The sequence below is a fragment of the Moschus berezovskii genome, chromosome 15 (genome assembly GCF_049115385.1).
Source record: "Moschus berezovskii isolate FMDL1 chromosome 15, NW_MosBer_1.0, whole genome shotgun sequence".
NCBI lineage: Eukaryota > Metazoa > Chordata > Mammalia > Artiodactyla > Moschidae > Moschus > Moschus berezovskii.
Window position 1 is genome coordinate 38,075,338 of NC_142474.1, and position 22,985 is coordinate 38,098,322.

The following is a 22,985-nucleotide window of genomic DNA, read 5'->3' on the forward strand; positions in this document are numbered from 1 at the left end:
TGTGCTGCTTACTGTGGCTGACATATCATGTGTTAGTAGGTGTGGTGTGTTTTGTGGGAAAGTACATTTTTTATTGTTAATGTGGCTTGATAAGGAGATTCTGAATTCAGAGAAGCTAATAAATGGGTATAAAGCAATGGAACTTACATTCTGAGGTGTAGTTACATTTCAGTTCATCTCTTCTTTAATTTGCAAAGTATGATAAAAAAGTGAAGGTCCAAAGGCAGAATAGAGACGTTTGTCATATTTTGCTGTTTTATAAATCATCATCTGATCTTTTTAAAGTGGCAGGGATTTAATTATTTGGGAATTAGTTTATCTCTGGGAGAATACTACTATGAAGTAATATTTTGAGATGATTTGTGTGCATCTCTGCTTTGGGGTATTTGGAATAAACAAGATAAATTACCTGCCTAACTTAAACGAGTGTATAGTACTTTTGCTTAATCTTAGGAGGAAGTTGAAATTTGTGGTGAGTCTGCTATGACGGCATGAATAGTTTTTTGTTAGCTTTTAATTTTTCCGTTAAGTAACTTAAGCCTGTATTCTCAGTGAGATGAACTGCAATTCAAGGAGCAGCTTCAGTCTTAGGCTATTTCTGCTTATTTGAAAGTCTTTGGTAATTTTTTGTTTTTTAAAAAATATGAATATTCCTGACATTTTCTTGTGTTTCTTTTGATAACTCTAGGATGTAAGTGGCTTATTAAAATTTTTTTGTTCTATCTAGCTTGCATTTAGTAGTTTTGAATTTTTAAATAAATTAACATTAAAGTTCTTTTTAAAAATGTCAAGTGACATTATATTCTTACTCACTTAACTTCTTATGTTGTTTTGAATTATATTGTTTATTCCAGTTTATGTATACAGTGTATGGTCTTAGAATTCCAAAATTTTCTGATCATTTCTGAAGTAGAGGAAGAAAGAATTATATAGAGTCACCTCTTACCATGAGTAGTAAAACTTAAGATTTGAGCAAAGGTAAGGATGTGTACAATAATTGCTTTAAAAAAATGTATTAGAAATACTGAAAGCCCAAGTCATTTTAGAGACTAAAAATTTATCTGAATTTATGAGAAACATACTATTAACGATCTTAGTAGCCTGTGCACACACTTTAAAGAATGAAGGTGAAATGGAGCTCAGGTCTGCTCTGCTGCAGTGAGTGTTCTTGGAGGAGTGGACGGGTTCAGGCTCCTTACCCCCAGCAGACCTGTCCCGCCTGGGGTCTGTGGACTGGCTCTGAGGCCTGTGGGGGCAGCACCACATGCTAAACAGCAAACTGTTTCCCAGGAATTTGTGAAATTGTTTACATAGGTTTTTATAAAGATAAGTTTCTTTTGTTGTGAAAAAGCCTTTCTTTGTTGTTGTCATTCTGTCTCACTAAGTCATGTCCAACTCTTTGCGCCCCCATGGACTGTAGCTCGCCAGGCTTCCTTGTCCTTCACTGTCTCCTGGAGTTTGCTTAAACTCATGTCCGTTTGAGTCGGTGATGCCATCCAACCATCTCATCCTCTGTTGTCCCCTTCTCCTCCTGCCCTCAATCTTTCTCAGCATCAGGGTCTTTTCCAGTGAGTCGGCTCTCTGCATCAGGTGGCCAAAGTATCATCAGAACTTCAGCATCAGTCCTTCCAATGAATATTCAGGGTTGATTTCCTTTAGGATTGACTGGTTTGATCTCCTTGCAGACCAAGAAACTCTCAAGAGTATTCTCCAACACCACAGTTCAGAAGCATCAGTTCTTTGGTACTCAGCCTTTTTCATGGTTCAACTGTCACATCCGTACGTGACTTTGGAAAGAACCATAGCTTTCAGTATATGAACCGTTGTTGGCAAGGTCATGTCTCTGCTTTTTAATATGCTGTCTAGGTTTGTCATAGCTTTCTTTCCAAGGAGCAGGCATCTTCTAATTTAATGACTGCAATGATTTTGGAAACCAAGAAAATAAAATCTGCCACTGATTCCCCTTTTGTTTCTCCTTCTGTTTGCCATGAAGTGATGGAGCTGGATGCCATGATGTTAGTTTTTTGAATGTTGAGTTTTAAGCCAGCTTTTTAACTCTCCCAAGTCTTTGAGACCCCATAGATTATAGCCTGCCAGGCTCCTCTGTCCATGGGATTTCCAGGCGAGAATACGGAGTGGTTGCCATTTCCTCTTCCAGGAGATCTTCCAGACCCAGGGACCAAACCTGTGTCTCTTGCATCTCTCATCAGCATCGGCAGGTGGATTCTTTACCGCTAGTGCCACCTGGTGTTGGCGTGCTGTAGTCTGTGGGGTCAGACATGACTGAGCAACTGAACGCTGATAGGAACTACAAGTGCCACCTGGGAAGCCCTTTGTATTTTATAGTAGTTTAAATTTTATTTTAGTGCAAAGGGTAATTTGGAAGCATCCTTCTGCTTTTGCATCACAAGTGTTCCCTGGAGGTAATTCAGTCTGTCTCATGGGCTTCTGTGCAGTTATGCCTGAGTCCATATTTAGAAAGCAGTGATTCAGTGGTTTGAATGTGGCATGCACCTGGAAGCAGTGCCTGAGAGCATCTGCTTGATGTCATCAACCGCAGTCCCTCTCCTCCAACTTCACTGGAAATGTGGTTGGCACAAGTCTCGGCTGTAACCTGTGTTTCTGCTGGGCAAGTGGGGGCAGTTCATATCTCATAACATTGGTGTCTGAGAAGTTGCCCACCACTTGTCATGGGCTTCGCCCGCGCCCCTCCTGAAAGTGTCTGGATGGCTTGTGGGATGTCAGTTCCCCAACCAGTGATGGAACCTGTGCCCTTGGCAGTGAATGCACAGAGTCCTGAGTGTGGGACCACCTGGGAAGTGCTGTCCCTCCTTTTACATTTACGCTGAGTCAGGAGTGTGTACTGAAGAGTGAGTCTCCCTGCTGGAAGTCTGGTTCAGCCTTTCACTGTGTCGGGAATCATTTGAAGGCCATCCTGGTGGTGGTGGAACAGTGAACTGTGTTTTAAGTGTTTATACTAAAAACAAATGTAGATGCATTTTTAGGGCTTTGCTAAATCAGTGTTTAAAGCAGCTGTAGAATACCTTCCATTTTTTTTTTAACTTGGTTTTACCATTTCAGTATTCTGATTAACTTTAAAGGCAGAAACGCCATCTTTTATCCCAGAACAATTAAAAAACCAAACCCTTTGTGTTTTGTTAGCGTCTCCCTCAGGCCCTTCCTGTATGAGAGAAAGGGGGGGACTACGTGCTGTGTGGGTCATACAGGACGTTGCCTCCTGACCACTGTGCCTGAGTGTCCGTGCCAGACTGTGTGCTGCCCAAGGCCAGGGCCTGCTGGCCCTGCCCTGTCCCCTTCCCCCTCTGGTGCAGGACTGGCTGAGACCGTGCTCAGTGACCTCACCTGTTATTTTTTCATTCCTTCCCACCTTAGATTCTTTTCCTCCTGGTCATATGTTTGGTGTGAATTACTAAAAGTAAGAAAATACAGGTCTCCTAGTAGTAAGAGTAACTAGTGTTAAGGGTTTGGGGTATACCTTCCTGACTTTTTATGTCCTTTTTTTTTTTTTTTTTGAGAATTTGGAAATGTTGTGCGATAGTTTGGGTTTGTGTATGAGGACATGTAAGGTATACAGACAGGCAAGCAGGCGGTGGGGGGTGGTTGTGGGGTTCTTCTGAGGCCTTTGTAAGGACTTTGCCTTGCTTTGTGAGATCCAACTGCACCTACACTGTGTTGCTATAATGTTTTAAATTTTCTTTTCAATGATTTATGCATTTTCCAGACACAGTCTTTTTTTCTTTTTTTTTTACTGAACCATTTGCTCAATAAATTCCATCACAATTTCAGATCGTCTCCAGCTTCAAGACCACCACATCCCGGGCAGTGTGCCAGCTCGTGAAGGAGTACATTGGCCACCGGGATGGCATCTGGGACGTCAGTGTGGCAAGGACGCAGCCCGTGGTGCTGGGGACGGCATCTGCTGGTGAGTCTGGAATCAACGCTTGCCCGTATGCCTATTGGCATCCGAGTGAGTGGCTGCGTTTGGAACCACTCACCGTCTGGGACACTGTCCAGTGGCACAGAGTGGATTGCCTCTCCATGGCATTAGGTAGTTGTGATTGGCTTTCTTGTCAGCCGTAGTCCATGTACATTTGCTTTGATAGTGTATTTCACTTTTCCCCACTCAAGAGGTCCCTTCCAAGGACGTGCTGTGTGGTCTGACAGCGCCGTGCTGGCCTGGTGTAGGGGTTCCACTGCCAGGAGTCCTGGGGTCCTCCTTGGAGAGAAAGTGTCTTCTGAGAGCTAATAACCTAATAACCCTTCAGAAAAAATTCCCGAAATTAAAAATATGTTCGCTTGTGGAAAAGGAGTGCCAACTTGTGAGAAGTTATACGCTAAATCCAGCCTTTTTGAGTGGAAATAGGAAATGTAAAGTCATTAGAATGATGAAGAAAGTTTTCTGTTGTTTAAAACTGTGTTCATACAGGAGCACCCCAGATTATTTTGGAAATTTTAGCTTAAAAGAAAGGATACAGATTCCCTTTTATGATATTTCTGAAATCTCACATGGATAATCAGCACTTTTTGTCAGGTTTCCTTAATGAGTGTCCTTTTTATCTTTGTTTTGGAGAGGTCCACAGAGCATGGATTATCTCAAATAATTTGGAACTGGAATTGGGTGCTATTTGCATTTGAATATAACTTGATGTTCTGAAAAGTCTTACTGTTTCAACAAGGTGATGAGCCCGTGACCCATGGACCCTGGTGTCTCAGGTCCCAGGCTTGGTGCTGGCAGCATGGCCATGCCCCAAGAGTCAGGTCCCCAGGTTCTCCTGCCAGTCCATGGCCTCAGGCGGGTCACTGGCCCCCTGTCCTCTTGCATCAGTTGGATTACAGAGGAGTGTGAGCAAAATCCCATGAGGTACTAGTAGTGATGAAACTTCTCAGATTTAGAAGTTTTATCCTCCTCTTTAATTAAAAAGGCTAATGTTGGCAGCAGCTCACTTGTGTTTGTTTGGATCTTGCAGATCACACAGCTCTGCTGTGGAGTATCGAGACGGGGCGGAGCCTCGCCAAGTACACGGGCCACGTGGGGTCAGGTGAGCCGTAGATCGCGGGGCGTCCCCTTGTGGGGGCCAGGCCTCGGTCTCTCACCTTGCATGGTCTGGGACTGACGTGTGTGCACTGGCTTCGCACTGTCCAATTGCCGAGGCTCCGTGGTGCAGAGGTGCTGTATGTGGGCCCTGTGGGTGCTGGTGGCCACTGGGCTCCTTGTTGCGGACACCATGGGCTGTCCCACTCTCCCTTCTTCCTTCTGGCGCCCCGGCTCTGGGCCTGTGTCTCGTGCTCCTGGCTAGCTCACCCTTCACCCTGCACACAGACTTGGAGGTGGTGTCCACTACCCGGCTCCAGGGTCTGCTGTGTCCCCCACGGACTTGGGTGAACACCTCCTCTCCCCGTCCTCCCTGGCACACCTCCCGTCCCATCAGTGGGGGTGTACCTCTGTCCCATCGGGGCTGTGGGCCAGGTCATGCTTGGCCCCCACCCCTGCCTGGTCCACTGTCCCCTCCAGCTGGACCCTTCAGCTCCCTCAGGGCCATACCTGGGGGCAGCTGCTCCTGCAGTGGGTGTGACATGCTGAATACTCAGCCTGAGCGTTAAGAAAGCGTTAGCTTGTGTGACAAACCCACGGGGGCCTCGTGCTCGTCCTTCTCACTGCCCATCTCTACTTCTCAAAGTCAGCCACTTGGAATAGTTTAAAATTTTCTGCTCTTTTCTTCCATTTAGAAAAATAGCCTGTCTTATTGTTTCTTACTTTTTTGAGTTTTAGACAAGAGAGGGACTCCTGTTACAAAGGGAGATGGGCCCTGTGCTCCTTGTCCTCATCACTGCACAGTGCGGCCCACTGCTCCCTGGGCACGTGCCTGTCACCGCCGCACAGTGCGGCCCCCGCTCCCGGGCATGTGCCTCACCTATAGTCCCCAGCTTTGCTGTTCTGAAGGGAGTAGTGGTCTCATTTCTGTGCAGATCGTGAACTCGTGGTTTCTCTGGAGGGTGGGCGTGTGGGCAGTGAACAGTGTCCCCCACCATAATCTACCTCTGCCTTTTGTAATTAAGTTTTCTTTTTTCATCCTGGTTTACTTTTAGCTCTCAATGACTTCTCAGTGTTTAAGAGATCAAGTATTGTTTTCCTGTGTAGCCGATTCTTGAGTGGTTTGGTAGTTCATATTTAGTTATTTTGTGTTGTATCTGTTCTCTTTATTCATAGTTTAACGGAATAAGAAGACTTAATATTGAACTATCATAATTCTTTAGTTTTTAAATTTAATCTTACAACATATACTGTAGCTGTAATAGATATTGATGATATATTCTTATTATAAATGTGTTTTTCAATATTTTTACTTTGCAGTAAACTCCATAAAATTTCATCCATCAGAACAGTTGGCCCTCACCGGTATGTTGATTTTTTTTTCCTTTATTGAATAGTTATTGCTGATCTGAAAACAACTGTCATTCCTTTTCTTATCAGTAGCATCAGGATTAGCCATGCCATTCACAGAAGTTGGTCGTTAGTAGACATTTCACAAGTTGCATGAGAAATGAATAAAGAAAACAACACCAAGGGTTATTTTTAACCAGCAGTGGCTTGCGAGTTAGTTTGGTTCTCCTGGAGGTCTTTTTACAGAGCCTATCCCTGCTGCCCACTTTCTGGCTCTCAGGCTCTCTCAGACCCTGTGGGCATAGAAAGGAGGTCAACGGTCCTGGGTTGGGCACCTGCAGGGTTCACGTCTTCACTTCTTCCCGAGTGGTCCTCCCAGAAAGAGCTGTGGTCCTTTGGGTTTGTCTCCACCTCACCTAGTGGTCTCACAAACGCCTTCATGGTCACACTGAGGAGTTGGCCATAAAACTGTGACCCTGTGGACCCCTATGGTGTTTTGGGGACACAGATGTAACCTGAAGGGTGCGTGTGTGTCTAGATCAGTGATCAGCAGGCTTTTCTGTGAAGGACCAGAGTACCTGTTTTCATCCTGAGGCTGGTTTGAATAGGCCTGCACCTGTGGACAGGTGACAGCTAGTGAACGTCTGAACTGACCTCTGGGGAGCAGTCAGCCGGGAGTGAAGCCTTGTTATGGGGGCTGTTTGTTGTGTGATTGGGGAGCCGGAGGAAGACCAGAGGCAGCTGGGCTGGAGAGAGGGGGATGAGGTCGAGACGCGTCGGGAGGCTGCTGTGGGGACAGAAGCCAGCAGAGTGGTGGCCTGGGGAGAGGAGGCATGTGGGGCTGGGACTGGATGCTGGCTTGAGAGGCCAGAATGTTGGGCACTTTGATGCCACGAGGCCCATGCTGCCATCCACTGCTTTGGGGGAGCTTTGCAGCCTTTGCACCTAGGGAAGGTGGAGTCCAGATGGTGCTCCTGTGTGGGGTGGAGGCGGCCCTTTGGCACATCTGCAGCCATCTGTGCCTCTCAGCAGCCCCCTGTCTTTCCTGGGTCTGAGCACCCCTCGCGGCCTGGCTACTGACAGTGAGGTCTCGGTGCCATCTTCTTCCTGGCTGGGGCGAGGTGCCTCCTGGTTCAGTGGACAGGATTGTGCACTCGAGTTATTGTGGACTTGGGTGTCTGTCGTCTTAGATTAGCCAGGTGGAGAATGAAATCCATGCCTTGTGAGTTTTCTCTGAGCCGTCAGAGCTTTCCACCTTGGGATGGAGGGAATTATTTTTATAGGTAATTATCTCTGGGCACTTTTGCTATTCCTGGGAGCATCTCAGAAGAACCCGTTTAAGTTAAGTCGATCCCTTGTGATCCCTCAAGGAGTGGAATTAACGGGGTCTCACCTGTGCTCATCTGCATGCCGGGTAACACCGCCCCCCTGTCCCCCTCCCCCCTGCCTTCTCTCCTCAGCCTCGGGAGATCAAACTGCCCACGTGTGGAGGTATGCAGTCCAGCTGCCTGCTCCTCAGCCTGCGGCTGACTCTAGTGTAAGCAGCACGTTTACTTACCCTGAAAGCACGACCTGGGGTATGTCGGTGGGTTCTGGACATCTGTGAGTTTTAGGAGAAACTTAATGGTTTCTGTTGTGGACTGAATGTGTGTGTCCCCAAATTCATAGGTTAGAACCCTCACCCTGGGGGGCTATCCGTGGAGATGGGCCTCTGAAGAAGTCACTAAGGTCAAGTGAGGTTGTAGGGTGGGGCTCTGACCAGCAGGATTGGTGTCTGGAGGAGAAGAGGCACCCCAGGGCTCCCTGTGCCTTCTCCTTGCATGCACCGAGGAGAGGCCAAGCGAGGCCACCGTCTGCCTGCCAGTACACCAGCCGGGTGCGAGCCCTCCCCATAGGCTGCCCAGCAGACCAGGGCGTGCGTCTGTGTACATCGCTTGTGTTCGCTTTTACTTTCTTTTCCACAAAAGTTATAACGTTTACATATATTAGTCCTTTAATTTTAAGGTTAGGTTAATTTTTTAGTGTTTTATATATTTGATTGTAGACAACTTGTCTGTCTCTCATGTGAGATGAAGGTCAGTGGGGTGTGTGACGTCATTGTCACGTGGGTCAGATTTTAAGGTTGGCGACAAGTTAGGTTTCATGTTGAGAAGAACGGACCACAGGTTTAAACCACAGAGCGCCCAGTTCCTACCTGTCCTGTCAGATGTAGTTGCACCGTATCAGCCCAATGCTGCCTTTGGGTCCTCACGTGGGCTCTCGTCCTCCTCCTGGGTGACTTGATCTGATTTCCAGTTTCTGTGGGGTATGTACACGGGGGCCCTCCCTGCGCTGCTCCTGCAGGTGGGGGTCCTTGTAGGCCCAGGGCACTGGGTGTGTTCACGTGGTCGAGCAGAGGTTGGATTTCTGTTTATGTTTTGGCTGTAATTGTTAGAGGGTGATAGTAATCTTCCAGCTTTCTTATTTTTGCCTGTGAAGATTACTTTTCTATTTTTAAACCTTTTAAACATTGTTCTGTTTGGAGATGGGTTGCTGCTGCTGCTGCTAAGTCACTTCAGTCGTGTCCGACTCTGTGTGACCCCATAGACGGCAGCCCACCAGGCTGCTCTGTCCCTGGGATTCTCCAGGCAAGAACACTGGAGTGGGTTGCCATTTCCTTCTCCAAATGGAGATGGGTTAAGTAATTAATAAATTCCCGTAACGAGTAAGAGTGAGCGTTTTTTAGGTTAGCAGTCTTAACAATTCATTTTTTAAAATTTATTTTAAAATTTTTGGCCATGCTGGGTCTTTGTGGCTGTGAGGGTTTTCTCTAGTTGTGGCGAGTGGGGCTACAATGATGCACAGGCTTCTCCTTGCACTGAGTTCTCTTGTTGCAGAGCAGACTCTAGGATGCATGGACTTTAGTAGTCACAGCTCCCGGGCTCTGGAGCATAGAACTTGATAGTTGTGTCTCTCGGACTCAGTTGCTCTGAGTCATGTGGGGTCTTCCTGAACCAGGAATTGAACACGTGTCTCCTGCATTGGCAGGCGGATTCTTTACCACTGAGCCACCAGGGAAGCCCCTTAACAATTCATTTTTAATTGAGTGTGTTATATATGTATTTTTTATCTTAACATTTTATTTTAACTCTACCGTGTTTGTAGATGTGACACACATATCCTTGTGTACGTGTGTCCATGTGGTGTGTACTCCCACATGGGGTGTGTATGCATGTTTACTTAGTGCCCGACGCCCGCTGGGTCGGTCATAACGGTGGTTAAGTCTTGGAAGGATAGGTGGTAGCAGTCTGACTGTGCGGCTGGTCTGCAAGGTCAGGATCCCCAGGGACCCGCCTCTGCTTCCCCAGCAGCAGCTCTGTGGCGAGGATGAAGTGGAGTGCTCCGACAAGGACGAGCCTGATGCAGACCCCGACCCGTCCAGCGACTGTCCCACCATCCGGGCGCCGCTGACATCTCTGAAGAGCCACCAGGGAGTGGTCATAGCTGCTGACTGGCTGGTTGGCGGGAAGCAGGCAGTGACAGCCTCCTGGGACAGAACGGCTAACCTGTATGATGTGGAGACATCAGAGCTTGTCCACTCCCTGACAGGTGTGTCATGTGGGAGGGACTTCTTGTCTGGATTGAGTGTTGGCACAGCTGTGATTTTCAGAGATCCTCCTGAGTAATGGAGCCATTAGTGGTTAAATTTATCTTATTTTTTGGGGGTGTAACTGCACCTAGAAACATGCAGTATGTAGATATTTGAATGTGGTTGGTGTATTCTTTTTTTTTTTCTTTAGTTTCCACACACTTAGTATCTTAAAATAACATGAGTTTATAACATGGTGTCCCTGGCCAGGAGTTTTGGGCACGTGCTTGCTGATGCTCTGATTCTCAGGGTGTCGTGGGCGGGATGAGAATGCTTGCGGGGTTGTGCCCTTACCTGAGACCTGCGGTCCTCTACTGCCATTTCAAGGATCCCTTTCCTGTGGCCGGTTTTCTGCCGGTTTTCGGCTGGGGGCAGCTTTCAGTACCTGGAGGCGGCTGTAGGTCCCCTCCCTCGGCCCTGCCAGAGGCTTCTCACCTCATGCTGTTGGCTTTCCTCCAGGCCAGCAGGAGCAAGTCTCTCTTGGGACCCTTAAAAAGGCCCGCCTGACTATGGCAGGCCACCCAGGAAGTTTTTTTTTTTTTTTTTGGCTAACTGAAAGCCGTGAGATTTGGAGGTCTTGGTCATTATCTGCAAAACCCATTTTGCATTATAATGTACTGAGATCACCAGAACACTATCCCACGCTTCTGCAGGTTGTGCCCACATGCAGGGCAGGAGTCCTGCAGGGCGTGTACAGCCCCCTGCCTGCCACCGACCTTCATACCTGCTTGTCAGCGCGTTTTGTCATTGAGTGACAGGGATGTGTCCCACCATGCGCTCCACTCGTGGGTTACTAGAGGTTCTTCTCACATTCGAAACTCAGAGCTGTACTTTCTCATACATTTGGCCGTTAGAGACCCTCCTGACCTTTCACCCGTCAGGGTCAGGAGTGTCCCTCCCACGCTGCTCATTCAGCTCTTTCGAATGCACGAGGGGAAGGGACACGGGCCGCCCTTGACCCCACACACTGTCCCTGCGACTGCTTTTCCTGGGAGCTGAGTGGGGTCCTCACTGTGATTGCATCTTCCATCTCCCACAGGGCATGACCAGGAGCTGACGCACTGCTGCACGCACCCGACCCAGCGGCTAGTGGTGACCTCCTCCCGCGACACGACGTTCCGTCTGTGGGACTTCCGCGACCCTTCCATCCACTCCGTGAATGTGTTCCAGGGCCACACGGAGTGAGTCCTGGTCACGTAAATGTCTTTTTAACTCTGGTCTGGGCTGGGACATGACTGGGTTTTCTAGGGTGGTTTTCTGAGCATTGAAACAAACACTCAGGTGTGCTGTTCTCAGGAGTGTGGCTCTTCTTCCCTTGTGTCACCCTGGAAAGTCCCTGTGGAGTGTTCTCAGTGGATGGTTGCTTACACAGAGGCAGTGTTTCTTACTGCGTGACTGCATGGTTCATGTTGTTATGATGTGGAACACACTTTGGGAAAGCTTATCTTAGGGCATATTTTCATTTGTAGGGACTCAGCACAGGTTCTCTAGTGAAGTGTGTTGGACTCTTAACATCTCTGTGATGTGAGTACTTTAACTTGAAATACAGGTAATTCGAGTGTTCTGTGTGCTGGTTGTTCCTGAGGCAAGGTGTAGCGGTGTAGGCTTCAGCATCACTGACTCAGCTGTAGCCCAGCTTCTCTGGGAGCTGGGGGAGATACTGTTTTCTCCTTTTCATTTTGGGTACTGTTACCCCAAGTTTCACGTGGCTCCTGTGCCTTTTTCAGAAAGTAGGGTTTGAGATGTAACACTCCTCTGTAAGATAAATGAATGTCTGTAGGTGATGAGTCCCCCTGAGATCTGGCTGTATTATTTTTGCTGGGTGGAGAGAGAGCTCCGGATGGAGTGTCTGTTTCAGGTTTTCATCATACATTTGTGAAAAAGACAGGTGAGCCCCCCACCCCCTTTTTGGTATGTTACTTTTATTCACTCTGTATTATGAAATTTCTTCATTATAATAGGAATCTTAACAGGATTTATGTAGCGAAGCTTGGGGTCTGTATTATTAGACAAGCTTTTGGTGGCCCAAGGTGTACCAATTTGACTGAAAAGCAATTTTAGAAATCTTTTGTAACCAGCTGTTTTCCTGATAAGTGGGGATTGTAGTGTGTCCTGTTCTTGGAAATGACAGAGATGTTTAGTTGGAAAAATCTAGAGTGTCACAGGAGTTTCAACTATTGGCATTTCGTTTCTCATGTATTTCTGTCATCAGCTATAGCCGAAACCCAGAACTTTTTGTCTGATGGGCTCAGTCCTTGTGCGTTCATGTGCTTTCCACCAGCACCTGAAGATGGCCTGGTGGGGACAATGCCCTGGCCCCTCTGACGTGCAGTCAGTGGAGCTGGACTCCGGCCATGTGGGTCAGATCCAGGGCCGTTCCTGTGAACGGCTCTCACTGTCATGAAACTTATCGCTGGAACCCCTGCTGCACTTGAGAGAAGCCCCCTCCCACCCCGCCAGGACCACCGCCTCCTGTGGAGTGCGGCAGAGTTGTCACCCTGTTTTTAGTTTCATTTTGTTTTGTTTCCATTGCTATAAAAAGGGGCCAGCAGTGGAGGCAGTCACTGGTCATTAAGCTTCCCCCGTGGGTGGCCAATGACTCCAGGCTGTGCCCAGCTGATGGTGTCTACACGTGCCATAAACTCTGGCATTGAAGAAATTGGAAATTAGCTCAGCACGGAATATTTCATTCTTAGAAATATCTGAGAATGCAGAGTTTTTTCTTTCTTTTTGCCTAAATTCCTTTCATATAATTGTTTATTTCTAGAGTGTGAACTCAGCTGCTTCCTTGTCTAAAGAAAACAAGACACAACGTCTCACAGAAAAATTTCTTTCTTTCCGCACTTCTGGACCTGATAAGGTGTTGGCAGGATGCCTTGAGCACCCTGGAGTAGGGAGCAGGGTGGGGCGGTGGTGGTGCCTGCAGGAGGTCGCACCCACGCCGCTACATGTGTCATGTTCCGTGCAGCCTGTGTCACTTCTGATGGGTGCTGCACGCGGCTCTGAGGCCTGTGTGCACACGACCTTGTCAGGGCCCTCGGCTGGATAGTGTCAGTACCTTCTGTTGTGTATTTTCTTGTAGGACGCGGGGCCTGGCATGCGGTGATCGAGGGAGCGGTTCTGGGGTTTAGCCTTGTTGTGAAGTGAGCAGGGAATGTCTGCACTGAGCCTGGGGACAGCTGGAGAAGGGTATCAAGTGAAGTCTGGCTCTGCTTGCTGGAGTGTGCCCTGCTCTCCTCCAGGGGAAACCGTATTTGAAATCACAAAAAGAATTGGTGTGGTGCAAACCTGACTTCCTTTGAACGCTTGTTATCTCAGGGTCTGCTCCTTGCGGAGCTGGCCTTCCAGGACTCCTCAGAAGTTTGTGTTGTTGGGAGATGAGTTTCTCTTTCTCACTCAGGCATCTGAGATCGTGAACTGCAGGAGCCGAGCATTCTCTAACTTGGCGGGCCCGTGCTTGTGGGTCAGTGCTCTGAGGGCCCAGGGTGTCCCTGAGGACGGGTTCCTCTTCAGGGACCTTAGCTTCTTCAGCACAGCTTGGAGGCCAGTGGTTGGAAGTTGGGGGTCGCCCAACCCTGTGAGCAGTGTCGGTTAGGTCCTTGTGGGTTTGTGCGCAACGGCCATCAGGCAGGAAGGTGGCGTGGGCCATGTGTCATGTCACACCTGGGTCTGCAGTCCACGTGCCCCTTACGCTGCCTGCAAAGGAGGAAGAGTCGCGAAGGCTCTGCCTGAGCCCCATTGCTGGAATATGTGCTCCCTGCCTGCTTACTCTGCCCCGTTGGAGGCCCCAATCCCTTCAGAGTGAGACGGTGCCTGCGGCCGGTGCCAGAGGAGTTGCTGCCTCCTGTCTCTGGGCTTCATTTTCCACATTGTGCACTTTCTTCCTTGGCCGGGAAGTTTCAGCAGATTGTTATGCAGAGCAGCCACTTCCCTGTGTGATGGGGGGACAGCTGTGGGTCCTAATGAGGAGCCCAGCTTTCCGTCTCCGCTGATGGAGGCCCACAGAGGGAGCGGAACGAACGTTTTAGGCGTGCTGCAGTGGCGGAGCCGCTCTGTCAGCTGGAGGCACATGCTCGGCTGCTCTCGGCGACAAGATAAATGAGGCGGCGGGCGCTGGAGGGGCCGGGCTTTCCACCGCCCCAAGGGACCGTGTGGGAGAGGCCCTGGGAGGACAGTCCTTGGAAGAACTGCAGCCAGCCTCTCACTTTGATGCCCCACGATACCTGTCAGGGTCCTGATGCATTGAAACCCAGTGTCTTTCAGCATTTCATTAACAGGGTTTGACAAGCTTTGTGGGGACTTTCCCCACTAATTTAGCAGAGTGTTAACTGAGGTTTAACTGAGCCAGACCTCCTGAGGCCTCACATCCACAGAGAGGTCGCTGGCAGTGGAGGTGTCCACCCTAGGGCCCTGTCAGTGGCCGAGTGCTCAGATGGCCCCGTGACCTGAGGGGCAGCCGCACCTGGTTCCCACTCAAGGCCCCACTGTGTCCTTGTCGTCAGAGGAGGAGTTTGCATTAGTCGTCGGGTTGCTCTTGGGGCTACTCTTGTCTCCGTCTTTCTCCCTGTGGTGCACCCGGCCTTTGACCCGAACACAGTGCCCTCCAGGTCCACCCCGCTCTGTACGGACCACATCCTCTTTACCCAGGCCTCTGTCAGTGGACTTTTTGGTTGCTTTTGTGTCGTGGCTGTTGTAAACAGTGCTGCCATGCACTTTTGGACGTGTGTATCTTTTTGATTTTGTTTTTTTTTTTTTCCAGTTAAATACCCAGGAGTGAAATTGCTGGGTCACATGACAGTTCTGTCTTTGAGGAATTTCTGCAATGTTTTTCACAGTGGCTGCACCAATTTACATTTGCATCAACGTTGTAGGAGGGTTCCCTTTCTCCCCACTCTCTGCAACACTGATCGCTTGTCTCTTTGATGAGGGCCGTTCTGACCGGTGTGGAGTACCAGCTCACTGGGGTCTGGTTTGCATTTCCCTGGTGATTAGTGATGTTGAGCACGTTTTCATGGGCCTGTTGGCAATCTGTAAACCTCCCTTGGAGAAGTCTGTTCAGATCAGTTTTTAAATGGTTTTTTGTTGTTGTTGGAATGAATTTTTTTTACAGTGCGCTGATTGAATTGTCTGAAAGTCTCAGTTGCGATGGATATTTAATTGTCTGCTCTAGAGATTTCGGTGGGTCCTGTCTTATCTGGCCCATCTTGTCTGGGAGCCCTCTCCTTGCCCCGCTGCCGGGATGAGGTGAGGCTGCTTTGGAGAGGTCAATGCGGCCCCTGTGTGCTGGCAGGGGTTAGCAGGAGGGCCAGTGAGCAGAGTCGATGACTCATGGTGTCCACATCCCTGCCTCCCCGCCCGCCCGCCAGGCCCCGGGGTGGCAGGATTGGGTGTCTGCTGTGCAGTGTGGACAGGGACTTCCTGACGAGGTTCTGACTGCGTGTCCTCTCTTGGCAGCACTGTGACCTCTGCCGTGTTCACCGTGGGAGATAACGTGGTCTCTGGCAGTGACGACCGCACTGTGAAGGTCTGGGACCTGAAGAACATGCGGTCCCCCATTGCCACCATCCGCACAGACTCTGCCATCAACAGGTGATGGGTGCTCCTCCATGGACCATTAGGGTGGCCCTAAGGGGGCTTGTGGCATGTGTTGGCTTCCTATAAACTTGTGTTCACTTGGTAGGGCCTTGGGAAAAGTGCTTTAGACTCCCAGGAAAATATCTTTTATTGATCCTCTAATGCACATTCTGTATTCTATAAATACTGAAACCTGGGTATAAAATCAGGTTGGTGTATTGAGCTTTTTAAGAATTAAGAATGATTCGTTTTTGGCCAGAGGTTACTGTGTAGCACATTTAAGTTACAGGTGAGCAACTCAGCCTGTTTTCTGATGCTGTAGGCTGGTAACACCTCGGTTTGCTGATATGTTTTGGCTTGAAGAGTGGAATGTGTGAAACCACCACTGCATTATTGCTTGTAATCTCAAAAACTTGTGTTGTCACTGTTGGTTATGTAACTTACTTTTCTCTCCTCCTACACATTGTAGGATCAATGTCTGTGTTGGCCAAAAAATCATCGCCCTCCCCCATGACAACCGCCAGGTGAGACTGTTTGACATGGCGGGTGTGCGGCTGGCCAGGCTTCCACGCAGCAGTCGGCAGGTGTGTGCTGGGGCCGCTTGTGCGGGGGGCTGGGCTCTCTGACATGGGGAGCTCCCAGCCAGCCTGGCCGTGTTCAGTGCTTCAGGAGCCCCTCCTGAAAGAAAGAAGTTAATTCTCACAGTGGGTTTTAATTACCCAAGTATATTCAAAACAACAGTCTCACATGCAGTTTACTGGGTCTCCATCCGAAGTTCTCGGTCATTTGAGGGTCAGGACTCGGGAGCGCTGGGGCCCAGAGGGGTGTGAGTGGGAGCGTGGACCTGATGGGGGCGCTCTGGGCTCCCTACTCCCAGCTTCCTAGCCCCTCCCGCCCGCTGTGCGGTCGCTGACCCCAGTGACCTGCAGTGGGCCCGGCGTGTGTGGTCTCTCGTCCGGAGTCCTGACTTCAGTGCCTGTCTCCGGTGACCTCCTGCAGTTTTCTCAGTGGTCATGGAGGGAAGGTCTTGCTTCTGCTGTGGATATCCCTCCACTGGCGGCCCTGGGCCTCTGGCCTGGGAAGGCCTCCCCAGTGTGTGGATGGCACCCCGCCATGGGGATGTCTTGCAGAGGAAATTTTGGTGCTGTTCTGCTGAGAGTCTATTTTACTTATGGGATTTCTGTCAGCTTTTCTGAATCTTGCCCTGTACCTGTTGTATGTTATAGTAACAGGTCAGTGTGTCCACTTTTTAAACTCCCTAGATAGTCTGCAGTGTTTGTTCCAGCATTCTGAAGGTGGCGGGAATCTACTTGAAAGGCTACTTATTTTATCTTTGTTTTATTTGGCACCAAAGGTACATTTCTAGCTCCTTTATTCCTTGAAGCAATTATTTGTTCAAATGTATTTGGGGTCTTTGAATTATATTTGTTTCTTCCCACATCATCCATCCTCATTTATTCATTAAAACATCCCAGAGGGACCGTTTCTGCATTCTTCCTGTTGACTGCTGTCTGACTCCTGTTCTTGGAGAAAGGGTCCTGAGGCGAGGGTTGGACTGCACTGAGCTCAGCCGTGTTCCCACCCCTCGTTTCGCGGCAGCTCCCCCAGCAGCACAGGAGGTTGTAGGGGTGTGGTCCTGCTCGGGCCCTGCTCTGACGGCGCTGTGCCTGGTTGCAGGGCCACCGGCGGATGGTGTGCGGCTCAGCCTGGAGCGAGGACCACCCCGTGTGCAACCTGTTCACCTGCGGTTTTGACCGGCAGGCCATCGGCTGGAACATCAACATCCCGGCGCTGCTACAGGAGAAGTGAGGGTGCCGTTCCGAGGCTCCCGCCGGCCGGGGACCGTGCCTGCCAGCTCGCTGGGCGCTGGGACGCCACGGCTGTGGGCGGTGGACCTGAGCAGGGCGCTCTCTCCTCACTGTATCCAGCTTGCATGAAGTGTCCAGAGGTGTGCCCTGTTGTTTCTTTCTGTTTTGTGTGTGTGGGCATTGCGGCCGTGAAGTGGAGCCGTTTCCATGACCACTGGTGTAGTGAGTCCCTGGTGTGTTGGGTGACAGGAGGGCGGGGCATCTGGGCGAGTGGTCAGTGGTCTCTGGAGCGATGGTGCATGTGTGTCTGTCCGGCGGGAGTGGGCAGAGACCTCACGTCTATGTGGGGTTCTAGCGTGTGCTAACTCAGCTTCACCTCTGTGTTCTGTTACAGTTGGGAAATCTGCTTGGATTTTAGAAGTTAAAAAAAGCATAGAATGTTGAATTTGCAACATTTGGACAGTTTCTTTTGAAAAGAAAAAAATTCTGCTCTTTTTATGGAAAACCATTTCAATCTCCTGAGGTATCTCATGCTGGCAAATTCTGAAATAGAATGGTTCTAATCACTGATTCCAGATATTAAGTAAAATTTAAAGCACTTTAGTTTATAGCTATGGTTATAAACAGTTTTTAGAAGTTTCAGATGACTTATCCATTGAATGTGACTTGACCTTTCTAGAAGGGCCTGCTACCTAAGGACAAACCTTATTTATTTTCTACACCTTGGGTTTGCATGTTTCCAAGTGGGTTCACTTCCTGGTGGCATCTGAGAGCCAGCAATGCAAATAAATGAGTTCTACCTCAGATATAAAGTATTTGGGAAACTTGGGGTGTCACTGTTACTGGCTCAGGCACTTGTGATTTAGAGCTGGAATGAGCTCATCCAGAAGGCAGGAGAGGTGGGTGCAGCGATGGCCCTGCCCAGGAAGGGCTGCCAGGGGCCCCTTCTGCCTGGAACCTGTTGCTCCTGCCTTCTCAGGACTTTCTGTCCAGTGTTCACAAGTCGTGTTTCTTGTTGAATTACAGTTTGACAGCGAGACATCTCAGTGCCCCCTAGCCTCCCCCTGCCCCATTTGTAACCCTTGGAGGCTGTCCTGGGACAGGCACGGAGAGGGACACTGGAAGCCATTGTGTTGGCCTTATCCCATCACCGCTTCCGTTTTGTGGTGTCAAACGTGGGGCAGCCTGAATGCTGGTCCTTTGCCCGCGGTCCTTCGGTCAGGCCCCATCGTGGCCGACCTCAGGCCTCTCAGCCCTGGATGGTCATGACTGGGTCTGGGGGACCCCCGGCCGGGTGGGAGGGAGATCTGAGGAGCGAGGGTGAGATGGCAGGGGTTTCAGTGCAGCTTTACAGCAGTGGCGGCTCAGGAGCTGATGTTGGAGTCTGACATTCCCTGACTGGTGTGAGAAGGGCCCCCACCCTGGGTCTCACTCGGAGCTGCCCCACCCGCCCCCGTACACACTGGCCTCTCTCCTGCTTTAGTCTCACAGCTGAGTGTCTTACTAGAGTCACTGCTAGGAACATTGGAAAATGTCTGCATGTCATCACGCCAGACTTACACAGATCTCTGCCTGCTGAAACAACGGGAAGCGAGTGAACTCAGCGTGTGTGCCAGCTGTGTGGCCGTGCAGATGAGGCTCCACACACAGCCCCATCTCCCTCCCCCCACCCCCTCCCTCCCCAGGGCTTGACCCTTCTCAGGAGTGGGACCCGCCACTATGGTCACGGGGTGTCTTTAGGTGTCATGAAGGAGCTGGGGGTGCTGTGTGTGCACACCTGTTTGTGCACATGAGTGTGCGCGGGGATGTGTGTGCATGTGGCTGCAGTGAAATCATGTGGCCCGCTGCCTTGATCTCATCTGAAGCAGTGTTTGGAAGTGGGAGTGGTTTTGTCCATGTGCCGATGAGTCCAGAATTTCTTGTCACAGCAGGAGGAAATGTGTGTTTACTGGAAACCATGTGTCAGGAGAATTTCTTGAGAGGTGTGTTGTTGGACAAATGACACCCTTTCTCAGCCACTGCACATCAGTTTCTGCAGAGTGAAAATTCTGTACCTGTTCTGGAACTGAAGAATCCTATGTAAATCATCTGTTGCTTAAATCTGTGAAAATTAAGTTTTTTTTGGGGGAAGTGTGCATTTATAAGTGTTGTGTAGAAGCAGGTGTTTTTACTGTGTTGATGTAATTGTTCATAAGTGTTCAATGTCTTCATTGCAGTATGAGATTCATTAAAAACCCATGTTCTGTAACTATTTTTGAGAGTGTTGTTATTAGTTCAGTTCAGTTCAGTCGCTCAGTCGTGTCCGACTCTCCGCGACCCCATGAATCACAGCACGCCAGGCCTCCCTGTCCATCACCAACTCCCGGAGTTCACTCAAACTCATGTCCACAGAATCGGTGATGCCATCCAGCCATCTCATTCTCCGTCGTCCCCTTCTCCTCCTGCCCCCAACCTTTCCCAGCATCAGAGTCTTTTCCAGTGAGTCAACTCGTCTCATGAGGTGGCCAAAGTACTGGAGTTTCAGCTTTAGCATCAGTCCCTCCAATGAACATCCAGGATTGATCTCCTTTAGAATGGACTGGTTGGATCTCCTTGCAGTATAAGGGACTCTCAAGAGTCTTCTCCAACACCACAGTTCAAAAGCATCGATTCTTCGGCGATCAGCTTTCTTCACAGTCCAACTCTCACATCCATACATGACCACGGGAAAAACCATTGCCTTGACTAGACGGACCTTGGTCGGCAAAGTTTATTTGACTTTTTTTTTCATGTTTTTGCTTTGGTAAAGCATTATTGGCAGCTGAACATCACAGTCATGTAGAAAGTGAACAAGTTAATTATAGTATTGCCCATTTGAAAAACTTTAGACTTCAAAGCTCAATTGTATTTTATTTTCTGTTATACTGTAATTAAACAAACCACATTACACTTCTCCATTCCTGCATCGCCACCCCAAAATTTCTGAAGGGAGTTAATAACTTGACAAAATACAGTCCTTTGTCAAAGTTCCTCAGTTTCATAAAACACTTGTCCTGTCCTTACTATAGTTAAGCTTGTTTGAACGTTGAGAATAATTGCAATTACAGAAAGTGACCTGTTACAGAGAGAGGGCCTGTTTTCTGTGTTGAATGCATGCTGGGATTGTCTGTGACCCTGCTCACTGTCCTGTTCTCAGCCATGTAGATGGAGCTTCATCTGCCATGGGATCTGTGGCAGGTGGCTCCTGGGAACCTGGCAGGTGGCAGGGCCCTGCCCGGCGTGTCCTCCAGCCCTGCCCCAGACCAGGACTTGCCACCCTAGTCCTGTGGGCCGCAGGTACATGTTCAGTCCCCAGAGCGCAGAGCTTCTCAACAATTTCTCCCTTATCCTACTCTTCAAAAATGTGAGTATTACCTAAATTTCATAATTATACCTTAAGTTGCATTTAAAGTTCATATTAGTGTAAAGAATTGAGAAGACAAGACTTGTATTGCTTTGATTTCATCAAGATGCCACCAAGATGTGTCTCCCTCACTGTCCACAGGTTTTCTGTTTTCACTAAATAAATTGGGAGTCAAGGAAATTATTCCCTATGTTGGGAGTGCCTCTGCTTTACATCAGCACATGTTGTGCAGTCCCTGGTGTATGAAGAGGCTGAAAATGAAGTCACAAAAGTGCTCGGAGTTTAAAAGCAGATTTCTAAGAACATTAAGCAGCTTAGGGCCAACATGCAGGTAGACTGAGCACCCTTTGGTGCCTTGCAGGCTCTGCCTTTTGGCTGGACAGGGTCTCCAGAGAGAGGACGTTCAAATCGGAGCCTCCTGTCAAGGCTGAAGAGAGTGTCATGAAGTGAGAGGGACGAGAGTGAGGTTTCGGCCACTCGAGAAGTGTGACTGGGTGTGGAGGGCGTCCATAATGGAGGTGGCTTGGTCAGGCTTTGGGAAGTGTGGCTTACTCCACGTGCGCCTGGCACGTCCTGATGAGTGCGTGGCAGTCTTGTTCCATGGGATTTGTGGTGAGTGTTGAGCTGGGGGCAGCAGGCGGAGAGGGCGGGGCTTACCCCATGATGAGGGCAGTTCCCGGGTCCTGTCATGCTAGCACACAGGTGTCTGTGGTACCCAAAGGGTGCTACAGTGTGTGAGAAGGACCCCCTACCCCACTTACCCAATGACAGGGATATGCTGGGAAATTTTAGCTGTGATTTGGAGACTGTAGTTTGTTACCTGGGCCTAGTTCATCTGCTCCCTGCTGCCGGGCCCCTTGTCACCACTGGCCCACAACCCCATCCTCCCACCTGCATGCTGGGCGAGCTGTCGTTCTGTGCTCCACTAGCGCAGATGCGGCTGTCACAGCACTGCCTGGGAAGTCTTGGAGCTGGAGTTGAGAAAGTTCATCTCTCTCCAGTAGCTCAGCTACGTGAAAATAATGCCAGGTGCTTCAGAGTGAAGAGAAGATAACTAGGATTCTGTGCTCAGCAAGACCTCCTTCAGGAATGAGTGTGAAAGGATGGCCTGTGGATACACAGAAGCAATTTTCACCAGCACCCCTTCCCTAAGGGACCTTTCAGTTCAGTTCCATTCTGTTCAATTGCTCAGTTGTGTCCAACTCTTTGTGACCCCTTGAACCGCAGCATGCCAGGCCTCCCTGTCCATCCCCAGCTCTCGGAGTCCACCCAAACCCATGTCCATTGAGTTGGTGATGCCATCCAGTCATCTCATCCTCTGTCGTTCCGTTCTCTTCCTGCCCTCAATCTTTCCCAGCATCAGGGTCTTTTCAAATGAGTCAGCTCTCCGCATCAGGTGGCCAAAGTATTGGAGTTTCAGCTTCAACATCAGTCCCTCCAGTGAACACCCAGGACTGAAAATGTAAAGGGACCTTTATAAGGATGTTCTGTAAGAAGAAAAAGTCACGAAAGCATGGTTTCAAATGGACCAGCATACTGGCACACATCTCCACCAAGTTACGTCTGATCGGAGCTTGGGTTTTAAATATTGTTTTTTGTTCTTCTGGGGTTTGAAAGATTAAATCTTTAAGTTATTAAATATTTATAGAGAAATTTCAACGCTAACCACAAAGAAAAACACCTTGGAAAGATAAAAAGTGATTAGACATGGTTATTGTGAGGGGCTGGGAAAAGTGGTAAATAAGAATGTGGCAGAAGTGAGTTTTTAGTGTATTTCTTTTTATAGTTTTTGAAATTTCAGAACCATTGAAATATATGGCCTGTTATCTGAGAAGTTTTTGCTTTTTTGAATATGTGACAAAAATAAAAAAGGATTAAAATCAACTGTGTTTTAAATATTTTAAAACTTTAACATAGACAGTCAGTTCAGTTCAATCGCTCAGTCGTGTCCGACTCTCCGCGACCCCATGAATCACAGCACGCCAGGCCTCCCTGTCCATCACCAACTCCCGGAGTTCACTCAAACTCATGTCCACAGAGTCGGTGATGCCATCCAGCCATCTCATTCTCTGTTGTCCCCTTCTCCTCCCGCCCCCAACCTTTCCCAGCAACATAGACATTAGAAAAGACAAAATGACAGACCATCAGGTTTATTAATAGGAAGAGTCAATATAAAAGTGTCAGTTCTTC

General features: G+C 49.0%; 1 protein-coding gene across 5 annotated transcripts in view; it reads left to right on the forward strand.

Moving 5' to 3' along the window:
• Positions 1 to 17,557, forward strand: part of WDR37 (WD repeat domain 37) — a 33,343-nt gene extending 15,786 nt beyond the window's left edge. For 4 of the 5 annotated variants that reach the window (XM_088843982.1, XM_055431634.2, XM_088843983.1 and 1 more), the window contains 9 exons: positions 3,808 to 3,943; positions 4,989 to 5,060; positions 6,374 to 6,418; positions 7,864 to 7,940; positions 9,751 to 9,991; positions 11,071 to 11,212; positions 15,486 to 15,620; positions 16,075 to 16,189; positions 17,283 to 17,557. In XM_088843982.1, coding sequence (XP_088700108.1) covers positions 3,808 to 3,943; positions 4,989 to 5,060; positions 6,374 to 6,418; positions 7,864 to 7,940; positions 9,751 to 9,991; positions 11,071 to 11,212; positions 15,486 to 15,620; positions 16,075 to 16,189; positions 17,283 to 17,414 — 1,095 coding nt within the window. In that variant the 3' untranslated portion in view covers positions 17,415 to 17,557. The remainder of the gene's footprint in view (positions 1 to 3,807; positions 3,944 to 4,988; positions 5,061 to 6,373; positions 6,419 to 7,863; positions 7,941 to 9,750; positions 9,992 to 11,070; positions 11,213 to 15,485; positions 15,621 to 16,074; positions 16,190 to 17,282) is intronic. The other variant, XM_055431643.2, reaches the window with a different exon arrangement.
• The last annotated feature ends 5,428 nt before the right edge of the window (positions 17,558 to 22,985 follow it).